The sequence below is a fragment of the Lacerta agilis genome, chromosome 13 (assembly GCF_009819535.1).
Source record: "Lacerta agilis isolate rLacAgi1 chromosome 13, rLacAgi1.pri, whole genome shotgun sequence".
NCBI classification, from domain to species: Eukaryota; Metazoa; Chordata; class Lepidosauria; order Squamata; family Lacertidae; genus Lacerta; species Lacerta agilis.
This window is the reverse complement of record NC_046324.1, coordinates 36,722,638-36,744,645: the sequence shown is the minus strand read 5'-3', so window position 1 is coordinate 36,744,645 and position 22,008 is coordinate 36,722,638. Positions and strand designations below refer to the sequence as shown.

Below are 22,008 nucleotides of genomic sequence, written 5' to 3'. Positions count from 1 at the left end.
GCAGCCCGCTTCCATGCCCTCCACCCCCTGCTTTATATGAGAGAAACTGGCAGCCCAGGAACAATGGCCCTGTCGTGTCTAGTTTGGCTGCATTTTTTCCTATTTTTTTCCTAATTACTACTGAGAAATTTGATTTACACTGCACATTCTGTGCAACTATTCCATAAAACAAAACATGCTTTCTGCCATAAGTTAAATATTAAGCTGAACAAAACTGAGAGGGTAATAAAAAAGACTAACCTGAATGTGTTCTAGGAAAAGCTGGAGGGGGGGTAACCTCTCCTGTAGTTGAGGATGAGGACAAAGCAGTACTCTTGAAGGCAGTAACTGGCTTACTTATTATCATATTGAAAAAAGATTCAAAAATCAGGGTAGAGGAGAATGCCATGTGTACCTTAAAAAAGCAAGCTTGTTTTCTTTCAAGTGCAAGTGTGACATAGTCTGAATGACCTATGTAGCAGTATGTAGAATGTGGGGCTCAAATGTGCACTGACTGAAGATCCACAGTTCCACAAAGCAGACATTTAAATATGCTCTTAGGATTCCTTTAATATACTGCTATTTCCCCCTTTAGTGTTACAATAGAACAATCCCCGATCTGGTGTCAGTATCCTTTTTCCACAAAATGAACAAGGGGCAAATGGTAGCATTGCTGTGGGACATAACTACATCTATGTGTTTTGCTTTTGGGGAGGGGGGAAGTATAAGGGAAATATGTGTTTCAGATCTGGAGAGGAGTGCAGAGTATTTAATTTTTTTAAAAAAAATTAGGTGATGTAAGAAATGCTTCTCAAAATTTTGAAGTGCGCAAAATGGCTTGGATATCATGGAAAGGAGTTGTGCCACTAGTGACATTACTAAAGATGTCATAGGTACTATCCAATGAGTGTCAGATATATAGCACCTTCAACTGTAGGGGACACAGAGAAAGAAAAGGGACCAAACAATCCCTCACAAAGGAAGCAGATGACACTGAAAGACAAATCTTTATCAATTAATAATTGTCTTTTCAAAAAAAAAAAAGATGCTTTGCATTTCCATTGATGACAACCACAGCACCAGCAGAACAAACAAATATGTGAGTCATAACACAGGTATTTATACTCACATAAATAAATTTGGATAGCTATAGCTATTAATGATAAATTAACATGTGCTAAGACGGGAAATATGCAGGAGAAATGATTTTGAGGAAGGTATTTGTAGAATTTGTACTGTTAAAATGGAAAGGGGTCAAACCATCGCAAGAGGTGTTAAAATTTTTGGAGGTTGGATAGTTAGAATAGAATGGTCTCAGGGATGGGGCACACATTTTTATTTTTAATTGATTATTATTATTATTATTATTATTATTATTATTATTATTATTTAAAATAAATAAATTATGATTAAAAAAGCATTTTGAGGAAAACCATCTGGATCTTCTACAACAAATGGCTTCACAAATGCACCTTTTTAAATGTATATTTTCAAAACCTCATAACTTGAAGGTCCTTTAAGGCTCAGGTTTTCACTTCACATTCTTTTCTGCATCAATAGACTCATGTCCAGCGCCGAGGGCCTTCTGGTGGTTCCCTCATTGTGAGAAGTGAGGTTACAGGGGAACCAGGCAGAGGGCCTTCTCGATAGTGGAGCCTGCCCTGTGGAACATCCTCCCATCAGATGTCAAGGAAATCAGCAACTATCTTACTTTTAAAAGACATCTGAAGGCAGCCCTGTTTAGGGAAGTTTTTAATGTTTAATGCTGTATTGTGCTTTTAATATTCAGTTCGGAGCCACCCAGAGTGGCTGGGGAAACCCAGCCAGATGGGCGGGGTATAAAAAATAAATGATGATGATGATGATGATGTCACAGCTTCCCTACTTGCCTATAATTGCTTCTTTGACACTGGAGTCTACAGGAAGGATGTTTTTTTCTACAAGTTCCATAGGACCAGGCCTCTGAGCAATCTTTTCATTCAGATCATCTGCCAATCGTGCTCTTTTCAGTTTCATCTGAGTTGCTTGTAGAGAGGGTTCCGCAAAGGTCTCTGGAAGAAAGGGGACACATTTTAAAAAGAACTATACAATTTCCAAGTCCTTTTTTATGAACATTGGTTTTGATTTTAATATTACAACCATATTGTCAACATCTAAATCACATTTTTTATGCATTTCTAGAGGGGCATTTGCTGACCTCAGATTAGATAGAACAGGACAAACTTTTTAAATGGCTAGCACAGTTCACCACAAGCTATGCATTTCTGGCACTGTACAATCTTTGCAGCTACATCTGTGTTTGAAGCAGAAATCAAAGTACATATTTCTGAAACAAGCAGATAAATATTATTTATTAAGTGGTCTACAAACACCACATCACAGTTAACGTCCCTAATATCCACTTTACCTTAAATCAAAGATTGTTAAATATGTAAATCGAGTAAATTTGATTTTATCAACACATATTAATAATTAGTTTTTCAAGGGAGATTCATTGGCTTTGTCTAAAGGTTTGGAATATATTCAAGTTCTGAAGCCACATTGAGCGTTTTAAATTGTTCAGCCAGAAAATATGACATCAGGGTCCTCACCTTCAAGAATGTGCATTCTGACCAACTCTGATCTATCAGGTCTACTGCGTATCTTGTGCTTCAGAAAATTTTCAGTCTGAAGGAAAAAACGCATGCATGTTAAATATACCACATTTACTGGCAATTCACCCCAAACAGTTCACTTTAAGGAAACATTTTTGGGAAATGCCTTTCAGAGTACATGTCTTTATTGCAGTCCCGCATGGCTGTCATTGGAGGAAATTATTGAAATTCTTTGGTCATAGAAAAAAGTAACCATCTGAGAATGTTTTGTAAGATGTTGCCTTGCATCAGAAGATTATGTTTTATGTTTATTATTAAATCATTTAGAGAATACTACAGAACATCAGGTTCTTGGCAACTCACACAATAAGGGATAAAATGCAGACTTCTCCCCTTCACGTTTTACAATCCAAGATCCAACTCATACAAATTTACTCTTTGTAGATGACGTATTTAAAACCTATTCCTCTACATAGTGACGCTGGTAAACAAAATGTGGTATAAATCTAATTTAGGATTCCTAGCAAGTCAGCAGTTACAACCACCAGACTTTATGGTGTTTTTGAACAGTTTGATTTTTTAAATACAATAATGACTTCCCAATAGTGCAGTTTGCCCATTTTAAAGGCCACTTCTACTGAGCAGATTAAATGTGAATACGCAACACACTTACCACAGGAAATACAAGTCAGCATTTCTCCCTGAATGTCATTAAGCAGCACTGAGTTTAAGCTGCTCTATGATTGACTCCTATATTGTATTACAATGAAACACACTGGCACCTATCATGGTAAACCATAAACCATGGCTTACTGTGAATGAGCAGTGTACTAATGCTCATTTTGTTGGGCGAGGAGTAACAAATCATGAACCTTGGCTTAAAGTGACATGCAAACCAGTGCTCTGGGTTTGCTTCTACCAGACAAACCACAATTTGTAAGCCAAGAACAACCCTTGGCTTTGTATCATTGTGGTTTGTTTGGGCAGAAAATGAATCTCAGCTGGGATTATCTACTGTAAATCTATATTCAGTGGAAGATGAGGGTGACTGGGGAAAGGGCTGAAGGATATTATAAGTAATCATACTGTTGCCTGTTTTTGGCTTGTTTGTATTAGTTACTGTAGCACTTTAAATTTCATTAAAAATGACCCCAAAATTTAGTTCCAGAGATTATAATCTAGTTTTGTTTCATCTTGTTTCACATATCTTGCATATCTCACCCTTTCCAAATGCAAATATATGTGAAGAATGAAGCAACACGTTTAAACTTGATTCCTTACCCTGGCTCTTTCCAAGCTCTTTATCTGCTCATGGAATGCAGCTGGGCTCTTCAAAGCTACAATGGAGAAGTAAAAGACTGACATGAAACTATCAGAACATACTGGTAAAGATAGATACTTTATACTCCTTGATATTTGTTTCTACCAACTAACATTGAATGTACTCGATCCACAGTATATGGCCTCCTCTTTGTTGCCCTCCCCCACCTGTCATGACGGGCCTTTTGTTAATAATAATAAAACCTACATCAACCAATAAGTTCAATGGACATCATTAATATTGACTGGGATCTAAAGGACCATGAGCAGAAAAATGAGGTGCTTGCATTAATTTCCCTCTATATACCGGTAAGTACAGTGGTACCTCTGGTTACGTAGTTAATTCGTTCTGGAGGTCCGTTCTTAACCTGAAACTGTTCTTAACCTGAAGCACCCCTTTAGCTAATGGGGCCAGAGCACGATTTCTGTTCTTATCCTGAAGCAAAGTTCTTAACCTGAAGCATTATTTCTGGGTTAGCGGAGTATGTAACCTGAAGCGTATGTAACCCGAGGTACCACTGCATTAGAGCATGAGGTAAGCTTTCTTTGCTGATATCACCAACACCACATGGTGGGCTAGATTACATGCCTTTATCATCATTTGTCTTGGCTATGAGACGTATGTCACTTGCACTCAAAGTGTCATCTACCCAGCCTACACTGATATTGTACCAAGTACCATGGGGACAAACTGAGTGAAATCTGTCTCACCTAGCACATACACTCACATCATGGTACTACATGCCAAGTCAGCTCCTTCATTCAAAATCAAATTGTAAATAAGGAATGGCAATGACCAACCTGGCATACAGCAACAGCACTACCAGCCTGGAGGACAGGTTGGTAGAACAGAAAAAGCCACAGACCACAATTAACTGCTTGCTATTATCTTCTCTTCATCTACCTGTGCCTCATCTCACTTTGCCACTGACTGTCCAGATTGGGGCATCTCTTTTCTCCCGCCTCACCCACCTCTTCCTCCACCCAAACACATAAGCTATCCAACTCACAAACACACAAATGAAGGAAAAGTTTTTAAGAAGACATAAATAGGAACAAACTCCATGGAAAGCAAACACTCTCGAAATTTATCACAAGATAGCAAAGCTAAAATAAAACAATTAGAAGCAAACAAAGTGCATATGATGTTTCTAAAAATGCAAACAAAAAGCCCATTTCCTACACACCCTAAGAGGCTCATATCTTTAAGGTTTATTGAAAGTGCAGTGGAAACAGACCCAAGCAGTCTACTAAAAAGTGCAACCCAGACTCTTGCCTTGGGCCACCTCTTCCCAAACCGCCACTCAGCAACCTTACAAAACCAGCCCCTCGTTCTAGCCTCTCAAACCACAAACCCACCCAGTTCCATGATTAGGTTTTCCATCGTAACTTCCACATGTGTTACACAACTTTCTCATGTGGAAGGTATCTTTGGGTTCTGACCAACTGAATCATGTTTTAGAAACAGTGCATGCCTGCAATAAAGGTTTTTTAGTTGCTTCTGAAGCAGTAATTCTAAATTGACATACAGACATCCTAATTGCAAAATATTAGCTATTACAGAAACACGTGACAATAAATCATTTTATTATTCATTGAATTTCTAATTAATCCATAATACTTCAATGAAGTATATTCTTGGTTTTAAACAAAAATCTGTATTTTCCCAGTTTTTTTTCTAAACTTAAAGATGGTAGACATATTCCACAAAGGTGAAACATTTTGTGTGTGTGTGTGTGTGAGAGAGAGAGAGAGAGAGAGAGAGCACATAATTTTTATTATCCCTTTGTTTTCTGGGGGTTATAAATATTATTAGCTATTTCCTTTTGTCTTCAGCAAGAAGTCTGAGAATTCAGTGCTGCACAAGCTGCAAAAAATAAAATTAGTCTTACGTGGCATGATTCCCTGATCCACCAGCTGTTCTCTTGTCCGCCTTTGCTGTAGCCTTAGCTGAAGTACTGGCAACAGAAAAAAGGGAATAATTATTTGACAATCAGGAACGCAGTTTTATGAGTAGCTAAGTACAATGGGTGCAATCCAGAGAAAGTTAGAGGAATACATAATTCTCACTAAATTAATTGGACTTAAGCCCTACAGCTTAATGTTTCATTACGACCCCTTGTTTTCCATAGGATTTACCGGTAGGTGCATCAACACAGACTGAATATGCTCCTTTCCATGGTGGAGTGGCACAGGCATTTCAACTTGAATTCATGCATTATTATATTGCATTGTGTTTTGATGGTAGTGGAATATTGCCAAGACACTAGGCAAATTATCTGTGGAAGATTTCTCTTTGTAAATGTCCATATCTACAATCAATTCCCTAGGAGCTGGTGCTGTTGGTGCAGGGAAGTCCCCAGATCAAATCTCACCCAATTTACTAAATGATTTAAGGGACGGCACTATTCTTTTAGCCCTGCATCTACGATACAGGGATTATAACACTAGTCTGTCAAGATGGTTGAAAGGATTACTAAAATCAAGTGTAAGGAGTGATTTTAGCACTTAATACAAATTGGGCTGGGATCAGACCTTACCCCGCTCCACCACAATCATCTCATTCCCTACCCAACTCTTTTCCAGTGTCCTCAGTCATCCATACAGTAACATTTAATTAGAACCTACAAGCATGAAGTCCTATGTGAATAGTCCCAAAGCATAGTGCTACCCCAGATAAAATCCAGGAATCATCCATGTGCAGGATTGTGCAGACTGGTTTTTACACATAGTGGCCCTACTCAAATACTATGCTCCTGCATGAATGCCTGAAAGCAGGGAAGGCTGCCTGGATAGGCAAAAAAGGAAAATGTATTTTCACATTCTACCATGCATATGCACTGGCTCAGGAAAAGGTATTACTCAATCCAACCCACTATATGTTTGTTATTAAAGAACTATCACTGGAAGTTTGACATGTTCTGTTGTATGCTCAGGGAACCATGCAGAGGCTAAAGATCTATTGTAAGGTTTCTGGTTATCCATTTTTAATGGGGGTGTTTTTACATCTGCTTTTGGTCCAAACTGAATGACTGACTTTCCACCTACTTATTCAATTCTTATATTTCTGAGTTGGCATAACTCATTACAGGCTTCCTCAGTTATCACAACTCCACAGTTGTGTGTATGTGTCACATATAAAATGTCATGTGTGTGGCAAAAGGCCAATAAGTTTCTCTCACAGAGTTTTAAGAAAAAGACTGTTTCTCTGTTTTGAAAATTAGTTCACACCTTCAGGGCCACAGCAACCTTGTTTACTTTTTAAATTTCCACTCAGCAATCAAATTAGACTACCAACACATTTACAGGCTGGTTTAAATCAGTAACTTAGCCATAGTGGACCTGATCCTGTAAAGCAGCCTTCCCCAACAAGGTGCCTTCCAGATGTTGTTGGACTACAACTCCCCATCATCTTAGGACCTAGAGCAATGTTCACACTGCCTGTGGCTGATGGGAGCTGTAGTCCAAAACATCTGCTGGATACCACACTGTGGGAGGCAGTTACCGTACAAACTTTTAGACTGCAAGCGTATCAATAGGTCTTAGTTCCTAGTCCAAGAATTGCAGGCCAAAAATAAATTGGTTCCGTAGATCTTGGTGTGTGCTTTTTAAAGTTAGTTGTCAGAACAAAATGATTACATCTTAATACTTCTCCTTGAGACTTGATATGAGATAAGGGAATCTAAGCAAACAATTAATCTAAGCATGTATACATTCTCTCTTCAAATGAAGGTTTTTTGAAAAGAGATTTAAGATAGGAAAGATATATAATAAACTACATTGCATTCTCCTGTTTTTTCTTGATAGCTTATGAATGTATGTTTAGGAAGTGAAGTTTCCATTCTACTTTTTTTTTTAATGGAAACAAAACAAAAGTAGTTGCCAGATGGTCAAAAGTAACTGAATACTGTAATTTTAGGACATTGTTTGTTTTTGAATGACAAACACTTTCAATGTGCAAAGTGTTGGTTTTTTTCCCAAAAACATTACTAGTCTAAAATATGAGTTCTGTTGGTTCTATATTTATTTCATAAAATTTATATATCACTTGATTTAAAAAAAATCCTTAGAGGTTTACAAAGAGAATAAAACAATAAAATTGCTGTTTAAAAATAATTAAAACAATGATTTAAAACATTCAAAAAATAGGCAATAAACTAAACAATATATCACCATTCTAGATATCTGTGTAGGCTTCTCTAAACAAAAATGTTTCACCAGGCACCAAAAATAAGTGTGTGTGTAAAACAAACCTAGAAAATAATGCCATTATATTATTCTAGAAAGGACCCCCCCTCCCCCCAAAAATTGCCACATTCACACGCAATACTAAGTCAAACTATGTATTAGTGCAAATGTGTGAGCTGCCAGGGAGAGATGACAGCTGTTTTGCTCCTCCCAAATCTTTCTCGCTAAATCCAGCACAGCAGCTAAGTCAAGGTTCGGCTTAGCATGTTGCCCCAACTCCGGCTAGCGGTTAAGTCCTCTCCTCCTCATGGCTCCCCTTCATCACATACACAGCACAACAGGACAATTACCAATCCCCCCCCCAGCATACAAATCAATATGGCTAACCTGACCCAACAACCTACCCCCAACCCCACACACAAACAAGCCATGCTGCAATCAACTGAAACACTGACTTGTGGTTTACACGCCATTTGTTCAATAACCTGTGGTTCAATTTTGGCTTAGAGTGGTGTGCAACTAGACCATAACCTGCAATGCAATGTTCCAGGTAATGCACTGCACATTGCCTCACATGGTCTCTACTAACCAAAAAAAGGAACTTGTTTGCATGCCCCTATTTGTAGTTCTGATCCTAAAAAAATCTAGAGCACTAGGATTATAAATTGCACAGCACACTCAGAATAGAGAACTTAGTATAAAGCAACTCTAATTCTCCATGACTGGAAAGAGCACATAGGGAGTTATTCTTTCTAGTTCATGAATTTTGCCTTGTGTAATCGCACCAACAAAATATGGGTTGCTATCTATTCTCTCACCCCTTCCATCTTTTCAGTATCTATAGCAAGGCTAATAGATGAGATCACCAGTATCTGAGGGTAAAAGTTTGCCACCACATTCAATTATACACAAGTGTGGTCCAATTTGTTGGAATTTATTTATTTATTTATTTGCTGACTTAAGTCATGGGTATAATCTTTTCTTATCTGCAGCAAACAGTGGTCTAATAAGATGCAGGTTGACCACGTTACTCCATGCAGCTGTAACACTGAAGTGTAAATGTGCAGCCTTTCTTTTCAGTCATAACTGCAGGGAATGTGTGAGGTCTGGACAGAAGAGTAAAATTAGCCTTTGATCAGTTTGTGAAGAATACTTCAGATACCATCACAGAACATTCTAAATCAGAGTGTTCAGTTCTTTCACTGGTATGAACATTAAGTCACTGTGAGGAGAGAGAGAGAGAGAGAGAGAGAGACTGAGTTGAGGTTGAGAGAGAGAGAGAGAGAGAGAGAGAGAGAGGAGAAATGGATTACATAGGAAAGTCTTTTTGGTTATCTCTACACTTACAGGCTAAAATCTCTAAGTAGGGTCAAGTAGTTACTGGACATGAAGGGCAAGGAATCTCCAGATCACTTAAAAAACCTTTTATATACACCTTTAGTAACATTTGCTTTTATAACATATTTGAAACAACAAATACTTGAGCTAAGCCTGTGTCTTAACTTTTGAATACTTGATCCTACATGTGGAGAGCAACAGATGAAACTTACCAATGAAAACAAATTAATACTAAACTGTAGCTCATCTTTTAAAATAATAACCTTTCAAAAATAAATTCTTTCAGTTAAGAGCACATTGAGCAATTCAATCGTGTTGCAGTGCCAAACATTTTTATCTAGTGTCCTGTTGTGAAGTATACCTGTTTACCGCAATGGACATGCCAGAAGATGCTGGAGCTCATTTTATAATGCAGCATGGGCTCAGGATAGTATAAACACATCTGATGCCTTGAGTCTATCAGAAAGACTAGCACTTTAAAAAGCCTGCTGCCAAAAGCGACATGAGACAAGCAGAAATGCTATTAGTTATGGGGATTAACAATGCATTTGCCATTGCCAGAAATGCAGTGCAAGCCAAGGTTCCAATGTGAAGGCTCCAGAGTGGGAACTATACCCCAAACAATATAATAAGAGCCATTCCCCAAATAAAGTGAGTCAAACTGAAATGTTGTCGTGTGTGTCTGTGTGTGTGTGTATACACAGTCAAGCAACATTTTTCACAATAAATTAGAGAGCAAAATGTTTGCCTTTTTAATTATTTCAAATTGCTCAAAGAGCTCTGATGCTGTTATAATCTCATACTTTTAAAATACAAGCACTGTCATTATTCCAGAAGGTTTGTCACAAGGTTCTATTAAAATCTAATAAAATGTCCACCAGGATTATGGAATGTGTGCTTGTGTGCTGCTCATCGGTTAGCTTTTTAATCTCTCTCTCTTTTGTGTGGTATTAAACGTCTGCTTGTGTTAGCCACCTCAGTGGTTCACTTTTGAACCAGAAAACTGGGATATAAATATTTGTAATAAATTAATCAAGAATACAAGGTGAATTACTAGGTTTAGGCATATAGTTGGCACTTTTACATTTGCATGGGTATCTTCCATATTTTGTTTGTTTCTTATCTGAGTTTTACCTATGCTACAATGTGAATAATACCATGACCCCACAATTCCAATTTCTCAGCTTGTTCTTCTCAAACAGTACCCCCAGCCAACCCCATGGCACTCTGCTTTCAAATAGTTGAGCACTCTGGGAAACAGTATGTGGTATGTCATGGATCTCAGCTGTTCAAAAACAAACAAAAATTAAATTATACAGAGCTAGTGCAAATCCCTTGTGTAACTTGCAGCACTTCCACACACAAAGCAAGTCCCCTGAAACTCAATAGGACTGACTTACTTCTGAGTAGACATATACAGCACTACACAGTAGTAGCTCTTTGTGCTCCAGTCTTATGTTTTTATTCCACAAGACTGCCACAACTCATATACACAGAAAACTCAGTGTGTTTATGTATTGATTACTTATTTAAGACATTTTTAGTCTGCTTTTTGCCTTTATAAGTCTTCAGTGCATTTGGCAGGACTCCTTGTGAAATCTACAACAACAAAGTTGTATTTAAATACACATGATACTGAGGAAAATCACTTGCTCATATTTAAATGGTGCAATGCAGTTCTGAGAAGCAACACATTTACTGGGTAATTCATAGTTTAGCACCTAAAAAGTATTGCAGATGGAAACAAAAAGGTATTAAAAGCATATTAAATTAATCCATAATTATTCAAATTAAAATTGCTTATTTCCTGAGCACTAAAGCTGCTTCACATACGTCAATAATCCACAAAGCAAATTTATAAAATGGGCCAATATTGCTATTCCCATCTATTATCAATGAAGTGCTGTGGAAGAAAAATGGCAGCTTGCCCAAGAACAAGCTACCATTCAGTTCACGTTGCAATGGGGATTTCACAAATGGCTCTTTCACTTACACGTTACTCTATGTGACACCTCTGCAAAGTTGCCATCAATAGTTTCTGACCTTGCTAGGAAGGACATCCCAAAGGCCCGAGGTGACTACAGTTAAAGCCTTGCTACTAAAAGTTTGTTATTTTATCATACATAATAAGCCATATGGACCAGAGAATGATCTGATGATGCCACCTGATGCAAGGATTCATACTTGTGGCAATCAAATAAAAATTGTATTTTCTATCCTTATAGTGTTAACTATACCAGGGCTTCCCTAAACAAGCTTTATTTAGATGTGACTCAAAGTCTAATACAATAAAATGCAACATAAGAAATAAAAGAAGCAATAAAATACAATTAAAAATCATAACATATAGTAGGGCTGCCATATGTCTGAAACTCTTCAGATTTCGACCTCGTAAATATCGTCCGAGCGGAAATCGCTTGAATGTCCAGGAAAACTTCCTTTTAAATATATCTTCCTCTTTTCTACTTTTTGTGTTGATATTTTACAAAAAGAAGCTCAACTTTGTCCAGATTTTCACTTTTTAAATTATGGCAACCCTAGCATATAGCACAGTGCATTATAATTGCTACAACAGGCAGAAAAGAATAATTAAATAGTCCACCAAGATTCTCAGCAATTTTAAGGTAATAGAACTATTTAATTCCAGCTCCAATGAGTTTTGTAGCCTGTTCTGTTCAACTTCTGTGTTTTTAAATGTGTCATCTAAAATGTCCAGCTGCATTTTGAGTGTACAAGTATTATAAACACTGTGATTTATAATGTGGGATTCACTGGCATATATATACATATCAAAAGAAGTACAGTGGGGGGAAGCAGGACACAAAGTGTAAAGCATATATTCTCTTTACTTTTAAAGCAACATGGGCTGTTGTTGTTTAAAAAAATAGGCTTTCCCCTGCAGGCATCTTAATTATAATTTAATGTGACTTTATTGTCCATCTGCACAAACCATAGCTAGGAATCAATTTAGCCTTGAGCTGTTGCCACCACACCAAAAGAAGAGGTGCTAAGAGAACTTAAATTACTGCCATGCCATACCCTCCAACATTTCTCCGATGAAAATAGGGACCTCCCATTCCATAATGATAATTCTGCCATTTATACCCCACACATCTTACTGGGTTGCCCAAGCCAATTTGGCAACATATATAAAAACATAATAAAACATTAAACATTGGGAAAAAATTCTATATAGATAACTCGCATACCCTCGAACATTTCTCCAATGAAAATAGGGACATTCTAAGGAAAAGGGGGACATTCCGGGATCAAATCAGAAACCAGGACATCTTCTCTAAATCTGGGAAGTCCCTGGAAAATAGGGACACTTGGAGGGTCTGCAATGCACTCTTTGCAGCAAGTGCAAAATGCATTACAGAAAGAATTGTACTGGATGCCAATTAGCTACGGGGCTATGTTCAACCTGCTGGTTCTGCTGTATAACATTCTATAAAGCATGGGATCAGAATACTTGAAAGATCATTTCACCCCTTATAAACACAATTGAGAAGTCTGGAGGGTGACAACACAAAAGTGGGCCTCTTTTTGTGGCAGCTCCCCACTTGTGGAATGTTATTCACAGGGCGGCTGGCCTAGAGCATTTGTTGCATATCTTTAGGTGCCAGGCAAAAACAATCTGTGCCCTTTTGAACTGTGAGGGGTATTGTTTTCATTTGTTACTATGGTGTGCATTTTTTTGTTATGTATTGTAAACCGCCCTGCGATGCACTGATGAAGGGAAGTATAGAAATTTGATAAATGAATAATTAGCACTCTGTAAGCAAAGGCCTCCTGCAGATACCATCTTATCAGGAAGTTTGTTCCACATAATATAGGAATCGAGCACCTATCCTTTGTAATTCCCTCTCATCAAATATTATACAGGCACCATCTTCTTCTTCTTCTTCTTCTTCTTCTTCTGGCAGCTAGTGAAGCCCTTCCTCTTTCAACAAGCCTTTCAAGTAAAGATCTTTCCAAGCCTGCGTTTGTTTTGGAATTGTTTCTAGATGTTTTCTTTTACTGTTTGTGTTTGCTGCCCTAGGCTCCATTGAAATATATAATAATAAACCAATTAATAAATAAAATATGCAGCATGGATTTACAAACAACAAAATAAACAGACACGCAATTCTCACATAAACCCCCAGGAGATAGTGTTGTCATCATTGCTGCGTTGTGTCCCTGGTACCAGCCCTCGCAGATGTACCGTCCCCGTCCCCCCGTCCCCCATTTTATTTATTTATTTAGGCACTGCCTTTCAGCCTTTAAGGATTCCCAGGGAAGCACACAATAAAACCAAGTCAATAAGAAGACAAGCCAATTAAATTAATTTCTAGCAAAACAACAACACAGTCATTAATTAGATCAGGATGCATGTTGCAGCAGACAGGTGGGAGGCTTTCTTGAGAGGAACCCCATAAATGTTTTAAATAGATAAATACATTTATTCTGGGTTACAGCCAGCTAATTTGGATCCATCCGCAAACAGCTGTGCTTTGAACAGTTACAACACCACTCTAGGTAAAACTAATTGTGTTGTAGTTTGGGAAGTCACACTCTTTGCCAACAATAGAAAGCTGTGTTGAAGACCTATTCGATTCATCTAATAAATAACCAGCTGCAAACCACAGCAGGGCTAATTGCAAGAAATGAAACTCAATTTGGCAACCATTTCTAGATATGTTCTCTGAGAGATAAATTTTGGCTTTTTTTCCCACTTGTGTGCAATGCAAGAGCAGGGGTGTAGCGAGCCGCTTGGCTGCCGGGGGCGGAAAGCCAAGCAGCACCCCCGGGGGCGGGGCGTTGCTCCGTGCGCATGACGTCATGACAAATGCGCAAAGAGCAACGCCTCCACCCTGGCCAGCGAGGAGGGGCACCACACCAAGCGTGACGCCCCTCCTCGCTGGCCCGCCAGGCTCCGCCCAGGGGCGCAAAAAGCTGCTGAAAGGGGGCTTTCCCCCTTTCAGTGGCTTTTTGCGCCGCTGGGCTCCCTGGCCTGAGCGGAGCCAAGGAATGGAGAGGGGCAGGCAAGCTAGGAGGGGTGACACCCCCCTCGCTGGCCCGCCGCTCTCCATTCCCCGGCTCCGCTCAGGGAGCCCAGCAGTGAAAAAAGCCACTGAAAGGGGGAAAGCCCCCTTTCAGCGGCTTTTTTCACTGCTGGCTGGAGGCGCCGATCGCGGGGGGCACCGCCCCGAGTGTCACCCCCGGGTGCTACCCTGGGCAACCCGCCCCCTCACCCCCTTGCTCCGCCCCTGTGCAAGAGTTTCTTTTTGTGTGTCCCCCCCTCCTTAAACTTGTCATATTCAGCAGATAGTGTGTCTGGAAATGGGATGAGATCCTATTTGCTTGAGGGATGCTGATCCTAGCAGTTGTTATTAATTATACAGTAGAATTTTTTGTGAATCCCAGATCTTGTCGTTTCATCATTATCTTTTTATTCTGCTACTTTGGATATCATTTTTATAGTAGGGATGGGGGTACATCTGCTTAAACTTGAGTACAATAAAGAGATATGAATTGCAATGTTGGTCAAAATTTAATCTTCCATCCAGCACTATATTCCATTCTTCAATAGAATGTAACCAGCTGCAATGAAGTAAAGTAGTAAGAGCTTAGAAAAACAGGTTTTCCAGTATTAGACTTTGGACATTTACAGAAGGCACTACAGCTGTTCTTCTTGCTGCCATGGAAACGGTGCCGAAATCTGGTGAGTTCCTTTGAATTTATCACAGTTGTTACAAAACCGATTTCCCCTCCCTTAAAAAACAATAAATAGAGCAATTTTTCCACTTTGGCAATTGCTCACAATGCAATATATGATGCTCCCCTAATGTTGGACCAAATAATTTGTGTGGCTGCATCAATTAGAATTAGTCTAAAAGTGCAGAAAGAGAGATGAAGTATTTGAATATTGAAGATCATGCCTATTTTATACAGACAGCTAAAAATTCAGTTGAAAATGGAAACATTTCTAGCAACTCACTGGGTCTTGGAAATTTGGTCGCTAAGTATTTCAAGAGTAATGAAATCCACATTTTGCCCTGTATATACAGATTTTAATTTTATTTTTATTTTTTGTAAAATGATTGCAGAAATAATTTGATTTTGTTAAAAGATAGATTTGCCTTCATTTAATTAAATTCAAAATCTCAAAAATTAGAATACACATTATATTATAATCTTTTTATTCTTCACGATGCAAGCTTGCAAAAGGTAATAAAATATGTGGTTTTTGACTCCCTATTACTCATCTTGCATGCTTCCAAAATAACATATCTGTTAGGAGTTATAACTGAAATGCTATTCACTCAGCAAAAAAAAGGGCTAAAAGTGGGAAGCAGGGTTCCCTTGGGCTTTGTAGGTAGTTCCTTTATGATCAGCCGAGCTTCTCCCTTGATTGACTCAAAGCAAAATCCCACTTTCCTAATCAGTGAAATGCAAAATATGATGTGATCCCTCCCATGTGTGATCTATTATTGCTGTGGATTACTTTTTTCTTTAGCAAGTTTTGTTTGTTTGTTTCCTTAGCAGGAGTCTCCTTGTGTCTATTCCTCTTTTTAAATGTGATATATATATAAAAATCCAAGCTGTTCTTCTTCTAGGATATAACCCTGTTTTGAACATTTACTGTGATGATCTAGGAGCCTGATCAATTAGCAATCGAATTTCTACATTAGCAAGAGGTTGGGTTAGATCACCAATGAGGTCCCTTCCAACTCCATGATTTTAAGATACTCTGGTGTATAATGAAATGAAATAAACTTAATAGGTCGAAGTTGTTCAAGAATATATTGTCATACTGACATCAACCCAGATGTATTTTCCCTAGCTTTTCTATCAACCTATAAAATGTGGATTCAGTAAAACTAAGTCTCAAATAATGACAGAATGCCAGGATATTCTTTTAGTTTTTCAGGGAGAGAGAGATTTTCCCTGCTTTCATTAAACAGAAAATCCCAGTAAAGTGCCTATGATTTGTAGCAATTTTTTTATGCCTAGAAGCCCCTGTCTAATCAATGTGGCTTGCTCCTTAGTGTTTAGGATATCCTTAGGTGTTTAGGATATCCTATCCGTAGTGTTTAGGATAGCAGCCATAATCCTTGTCACCCAAAGGTTTTCACACTAGTGGCTTTCAGGGCAAGTTGTGACAATTAGTAACGAATACTGTATTTTTCAACAACAAATCACACAGAAATACTGTAAACATATTAAGATTAACATGAAATAGCAAAGAGCCAATGGATTTTTTAAAGTTGTTGTTAATTTCCAAAGAAAGACTGACATTCATTAAAACAATGGATAGATACATAAAATAAATCAAAATGATTGTGCTTGGACCAATATAGGCTTCACCTCTGTAAATCACTCCAAAGGGTTAACATCTTTATGGATTAACCTAAGACATCTGATACTAAGAGGATTCTACCTTCTGCATTTTTTTTGTCAAAATCTTCATGGGCTTGTGCATTAATGAATGCTCTTTGTAAAATCCTTTTCTGCCCCATCAAAAAAGATTTCAAGATGAAGGGTGATAGAAGATGCAAGCTCACCATTTTAATGAGTTATCATTCTACTCCAATTTTGAAAGAGGGAGGGGGGAGAAGCCCAGTAATTTAGAATTTCTGTATGGTAACTCACTAAAAATGAGTAACAGAACCATGACTGGTACAAAGCACAGACCTTTTTTAATAACGTGATTTTAAAACATGCAACCAAACCCCTTTACTGGAAACAATTTTAAATGGTTTGTTAAAGATCCTGGCAGCAGAGTTTAAGGGGTAAATTAATATTGATAGTTATTATCTGTATGTTCACTAAATGCCACTAATTACAGTTTGTAAGATAAAATCAGGAGGAGGGAAGATAAAAAGGATGGAAGGGGTGTCCAGAGCACTGTCTAGTCCTTTTGTGTTGGATGAGTTTCAGATAGTAAGGCTAATTTACTGTGTGCACAAGGTGCTCGGATTGGTCAGGGTGATGCCTTGCACTCTGGACCCTTGTCCCTCTTGGTTGATTTAAAAAAAAAAACTACCAGGGAAGAGACAGCTGACTGGGCCAGAGAGGTGATTAATGCCTCTCTGTGAGAAAGGGTGGTCCCTGCCTGTTTGAAGGAAGCAGTGGGTAAAACCACTCCTCAAGAAACACAGGCAACCTGAGGCATCTCAGAGTCCTCAGAGGGGTCATCAGAGATGGCTGTAGAACTCATCCTATCCACCCCCTCTGCTATCTGACCCCAAATTTCCTGATCTCCCTTTTTGTTGATGATGATGATTAAAATAACTGCGGTCCTAAGGCTGGATGGGATGCCAGCCAAATGGAAAGATCTCATGGTACAAGACGGACTTGGAGCCATCCCAAAAGCAACCTTGTGTGGAGCTGGGCAGGATGTGAACTGGGGAAAAGTTGCTCTGCCAGCTTAGGTGACCTCTTTTCATTTACTTTTTCCTGCCCAGTGGAGCAAGTGGGAGGGGACAACTCATGCATGGATATCCTCCTTCCTCTGCAGGAACAGTAAGTTTAGAAAACACACATCAGGGATATATAAGAACATGCTAGCTGCTTTGTACACCTTATCGTTCTGTTTCCTCCAGTATGTTGTTGTTGTTTTCATCCTGTCATACCATTTTCAATAACCCTGTACTAGCACTCAGGATCTTTTTGGATGCACTGATACTAAAAGCTGCATTAAACTGTAAACAAACAACTCTGTGAGGAGTCTGTAACACGATTAATTTAGATTTCTAACCCATCTGATTTTTAAGGCTCAAGGTTACCTACAATGCAAAAGTTGAAAAACATCTTTCTGTAATAGTTAGTTGATTATCCTTGATTTCAAATGCATAGATATTGTCACTGTAAACCGTTTTGATATGTTTTTTGATATAGTGATATATAAACATTTTTAAAATAAAGAAACAAACATGTATAAGATATCCAAGTAAATCAGAATAAACCCACATGCTAAAAGTTGGGTCTAACAGAAAGGTCTTCTGAATGGTGTTGAAGTTCAGGGTACATTTTAAAGGGATGGAAGCTCCATAGGTAGAAAGGGATTGGATAATATGAGAATGGTGGTACGGTAGTATGAGAATGGTGTGGCTTAAGTATATGGGGCCCAACCCCTATATATTTTTGGGCTCTACACACACAGACAAAAACCAACACTTTGACTTTGATCCCTGAAGACAGAATGCCACTACAGATGCTAAAGCACTAATCAAATGAAGATACTCCAGCTTGACCTGACTGTCAAAGATTGGTCCATCATGTTATTTACCAACAGATGGTTCTAAGCTGAGTTTGCTCCGTCATGAAGCTCAGTTCAGTTTAACCTACCATGCAGGATTGCTGTGAGGACAAAATATACATATACACCACCTGAGCACCTTGGAGGAAAAGTGGGATACAAATGTGATAACATTCAAGGGCATGCCTTAAAATGAGATAGACATGAATAGCATTTGAAAACAAATGCTGACCTCTACACTCTGACATCTGGTTTATACAAAGCCCCCTGCATGTGAGCAACCATGGCATTACACCAGCATGGGGAAGGATGACCAAGCTGTACATAAAGACCACAGGCAGCTGTTTTCATCATTGTTGCATTTATCTCAGCAGTCACAGTTGCAGGAAGAGCTGTGGTTTTACCTGTGTAGAACCAGTTCACACATAACATTTTAACTCTGGGCATTAGGAGGAGCTATAACTTCTCATGTGCAGTGGTAGGGGGAGAATAAAATTCTACCTACAGTCAAAAATTGCAGGGACTGTCTCCCCCCCCCCCCACACACACACTATTTTTATTAGTGGTTTTGTTTTGTGGTAAGACACAGAACTACCATTTTGCTCTTAGCTACAGTTATTTATATTCCTGACATCCTGCTTTCCATTTATTCAAGAAAAGTGGTCACTCTTTCAAGAAGGTGACAATTAAAAGCATAACGTGACATTCAATATTAGAAGGTATGGAAATATAACATTTTCCTCTAAAAATAACTGGTCTCTAACATGAACTGCAATGAAATGGTCTTTTCCTCAATTCCCCAATGTACTTTTGTTCCTTGCATTTATACACTTTCCGTCAAGAAGGAAAAACAATCTCTGGTTTGAAGGAAGTTCCACTTCTGTATCAAAGGAAACAAACAGTGTTCTCTGGCTCACTACCAGATACTCCAAAGCAATTAAGGTATGAGAATCCAGAAAGGAAAACTGAGAGAGATTCATCAGGGAAGCAGGATATTGCTTGGGGGGAGGGGCATAGTGTCTTTTAAAAATCTCATTTTGAGAAATAAAACTCATGCATAAGGAATAAAATAAAACTACAACTGCCTATACTGCACTGCTGTTTGCCTCACAATATAAAAATGCCACAATTTTTGATTCAGGGAATACCGGTAGATACATTTCTGCTACAACTAGAACAATACATTGGATACATCCTGTGTGTCTTTTTAAAATTTAATCGAAAATTCTTTCTAGTAGCACCTTAGAGACCAACTGAGTTTGTTCCTGGTATGAGCTTTCGTGTGCATGCACACTTCTTCAGATACCAATTTTGCTAGTACAGATATCATCATGGAGTGTTTATAACTCTCCCAACTTCCCTAGACTTGGGGGGGGGAGAATAAGGGGCTTTCCTTTATTTTATTGCACTGTTGGCCATTTAACAAGAGACACAATATGAAGCTGCTAAATATAAAAACATGGCAAGCAGAATTGTATTTAGCAGCAGGAGGAAGTCAGAAATTACTGTGAATGAGATTCCTAAGCAGATATTTCTGATTCTGTTTTCTGTATTTGACTTCAAATTGTGAAACAAGTTTTGTGAACCGAAGTGATTGTGAAAAGAGCATTTATCTCCAAGATATCATTGGAAGATTTCTTTCTCTTCAAGAACCAGCACTGGTAAACAGCTAAGCACCAAACCAAAGATTTCAGAGCATTGCTTTGCAATCTTTACACACACACACACACACACACACACACACACTTATAATTCTAACCCATCAAAATTAAGCCAGACCCAATTACATATTTGTCTTCCCATTTATCTCCCAAGCCATGAAACTGACCTTCCTTAAGACTTTTCTGGTTGTTCGTGTCAAGACATTCTTTTTCTTTAAATGATTCAATATCCCCAACAGGCAAAATCTCTGGGAAACCCTGTTGCTGCTTCTTAGAGCTATCGATCATGATGGGACTCCTTTAGAAAAGCAACATCCAGCACAGGAAAGAGACCAATTTACAAACCAGCAGTATGCTGCTCCTTTTGCTCAATGTAGCAATAATTGAGCAATTATGTCTTTAAAGCATTTGAAAGCAGCCATTACCCTTTACTTCTCAGCTTGACCTGAAAGTACACTCAAACTGCTAGAAGCGCATAACTCTCTCTGAGATAAGAAGACTGTGAGCCTATGGAGAGAGCTTCCAAGTCCCACCTCCTTCCCCAGACAACCACCCCTCATCCCTCCCCTTTTTCAGCCACCCTCGCTTTCTCTGTACTTTGCATTCAATATGCAGTTTGATGGCCAGAATCATCTGACAAACACTGAGTCAAGCAGTTAAAAATAAATCTCAGCAGTTGGAAGGAGCAGCATTTGGCGATACCTAAGATTACATATTGATGTTGTGCTCTCTCTCTCTCTCTCTCTCTTTCTCCCGCTACAGCCACAGGCTGTAGAAGCATTTTATGGTGTTTAAGAACATGATGCAAAACAATCATCAAGGAGTTATCTGTAGCATCACAAGTAAAAGGTGGTGGTGGTGAAGCAACCAGAATTGTGTACATGTGTTCATTTCAAGAGACTGAATTTTACAGCATTCTGCATGTCCATAAACAGGATAACCTTTCTGTCTGCCCTTTCCCCCAAATCACTTTGGCAGCCTGGGCTAAATAGGTACTACAGTATTGGAAAAGAGATAAATTTGTTTGGGGAGTATGTGACATTATTGTCTGGAAGGGAATCCAAGATGCAGGAAACACACTTCAAAGCAACCTGAGAAGGAAACCTTCAGTGCTTCTGTGACATCACCAGCCAATGCCCCAATCCAATCCCTTTTCTCACAGACATCCAAGAATAACAACTGATAGCTTCCCCACTAACAGCATCTACACATGTATTTCTAGTGTGCAAAGAAAGGAGGCATCTGTAAAGAGCTCAATAAGGCACTAGGTCATAAAGCAGGGGCCTTGTTTAGGCTTTAATGGATTGCAGTCATACAAAGTTGAACAAAAGATAGAACTGCTACAGAATTGCACACACAAATAAGTGATGGTGCCAGACTTAGGGTAGGAAGGACACATACAATAAGAAGAAAATAAGAAAATCTGCTCATTGTGACAGGACACACCTACGTCTATGCAACATTTCCATATATCTATAAGGACTGGCCATAGCTGAGCAAGACTGAAGTGGAGAAGAGCAGATAACTTAGGTATGGAAGAAGTGTATGCTAAGGAAAGGAAAGCTGAGGTAGGACCAGTGGCTGGTGGTGGAGGAGCTAAGAATGGTGTTAGAATTGGGGGGGGGGGGTTAAAAAAGGACAACTGCAGGAACCAGAAATAAAGGATGATAAGACAAGGCTA

General features: G+C 38.8%; 1 protein-coding gene across 3 annotated transcripts in view; it reads right to left on the bottom strand.

Moving 5' to 3' along the window:
• The window catches only part of MRTFB (myocardin related transcription factor B), a 90,811-nt gene that overhangs the window by 20,538 nt on the left and 48,265 nt on the right, over positions 1–22,008 (bottom strand). For 2 of the 3 annotated variants that reach the window (XM_033166529.1, XM_033166528.1), the window contains 4 exons: positions 5,786–5,851; positions 3,855–3,910; positions 2,571–2,646; positions 1,869–2,030 (listed from right to left, as the gene is read on the bottom strand). In XM_033166529.1, coding sequence (XP_033022420.1) covers positions 1,869–2,030; positions 2,571–2,646; positions 3,855–3,910; positions 5,786–5,851 — 360 coding nt within the window. Of the gene's footprint in view, positions 1–1,868; positions 2,031–2,570; positions 2,647–3,854; positions 3,911–5,785; positions 5,852–20,494; positions 20,822–22,008 lie in introns of those variants that run through there. The other variant, XM_033166531.1, reaches the window with a different exon arrangement.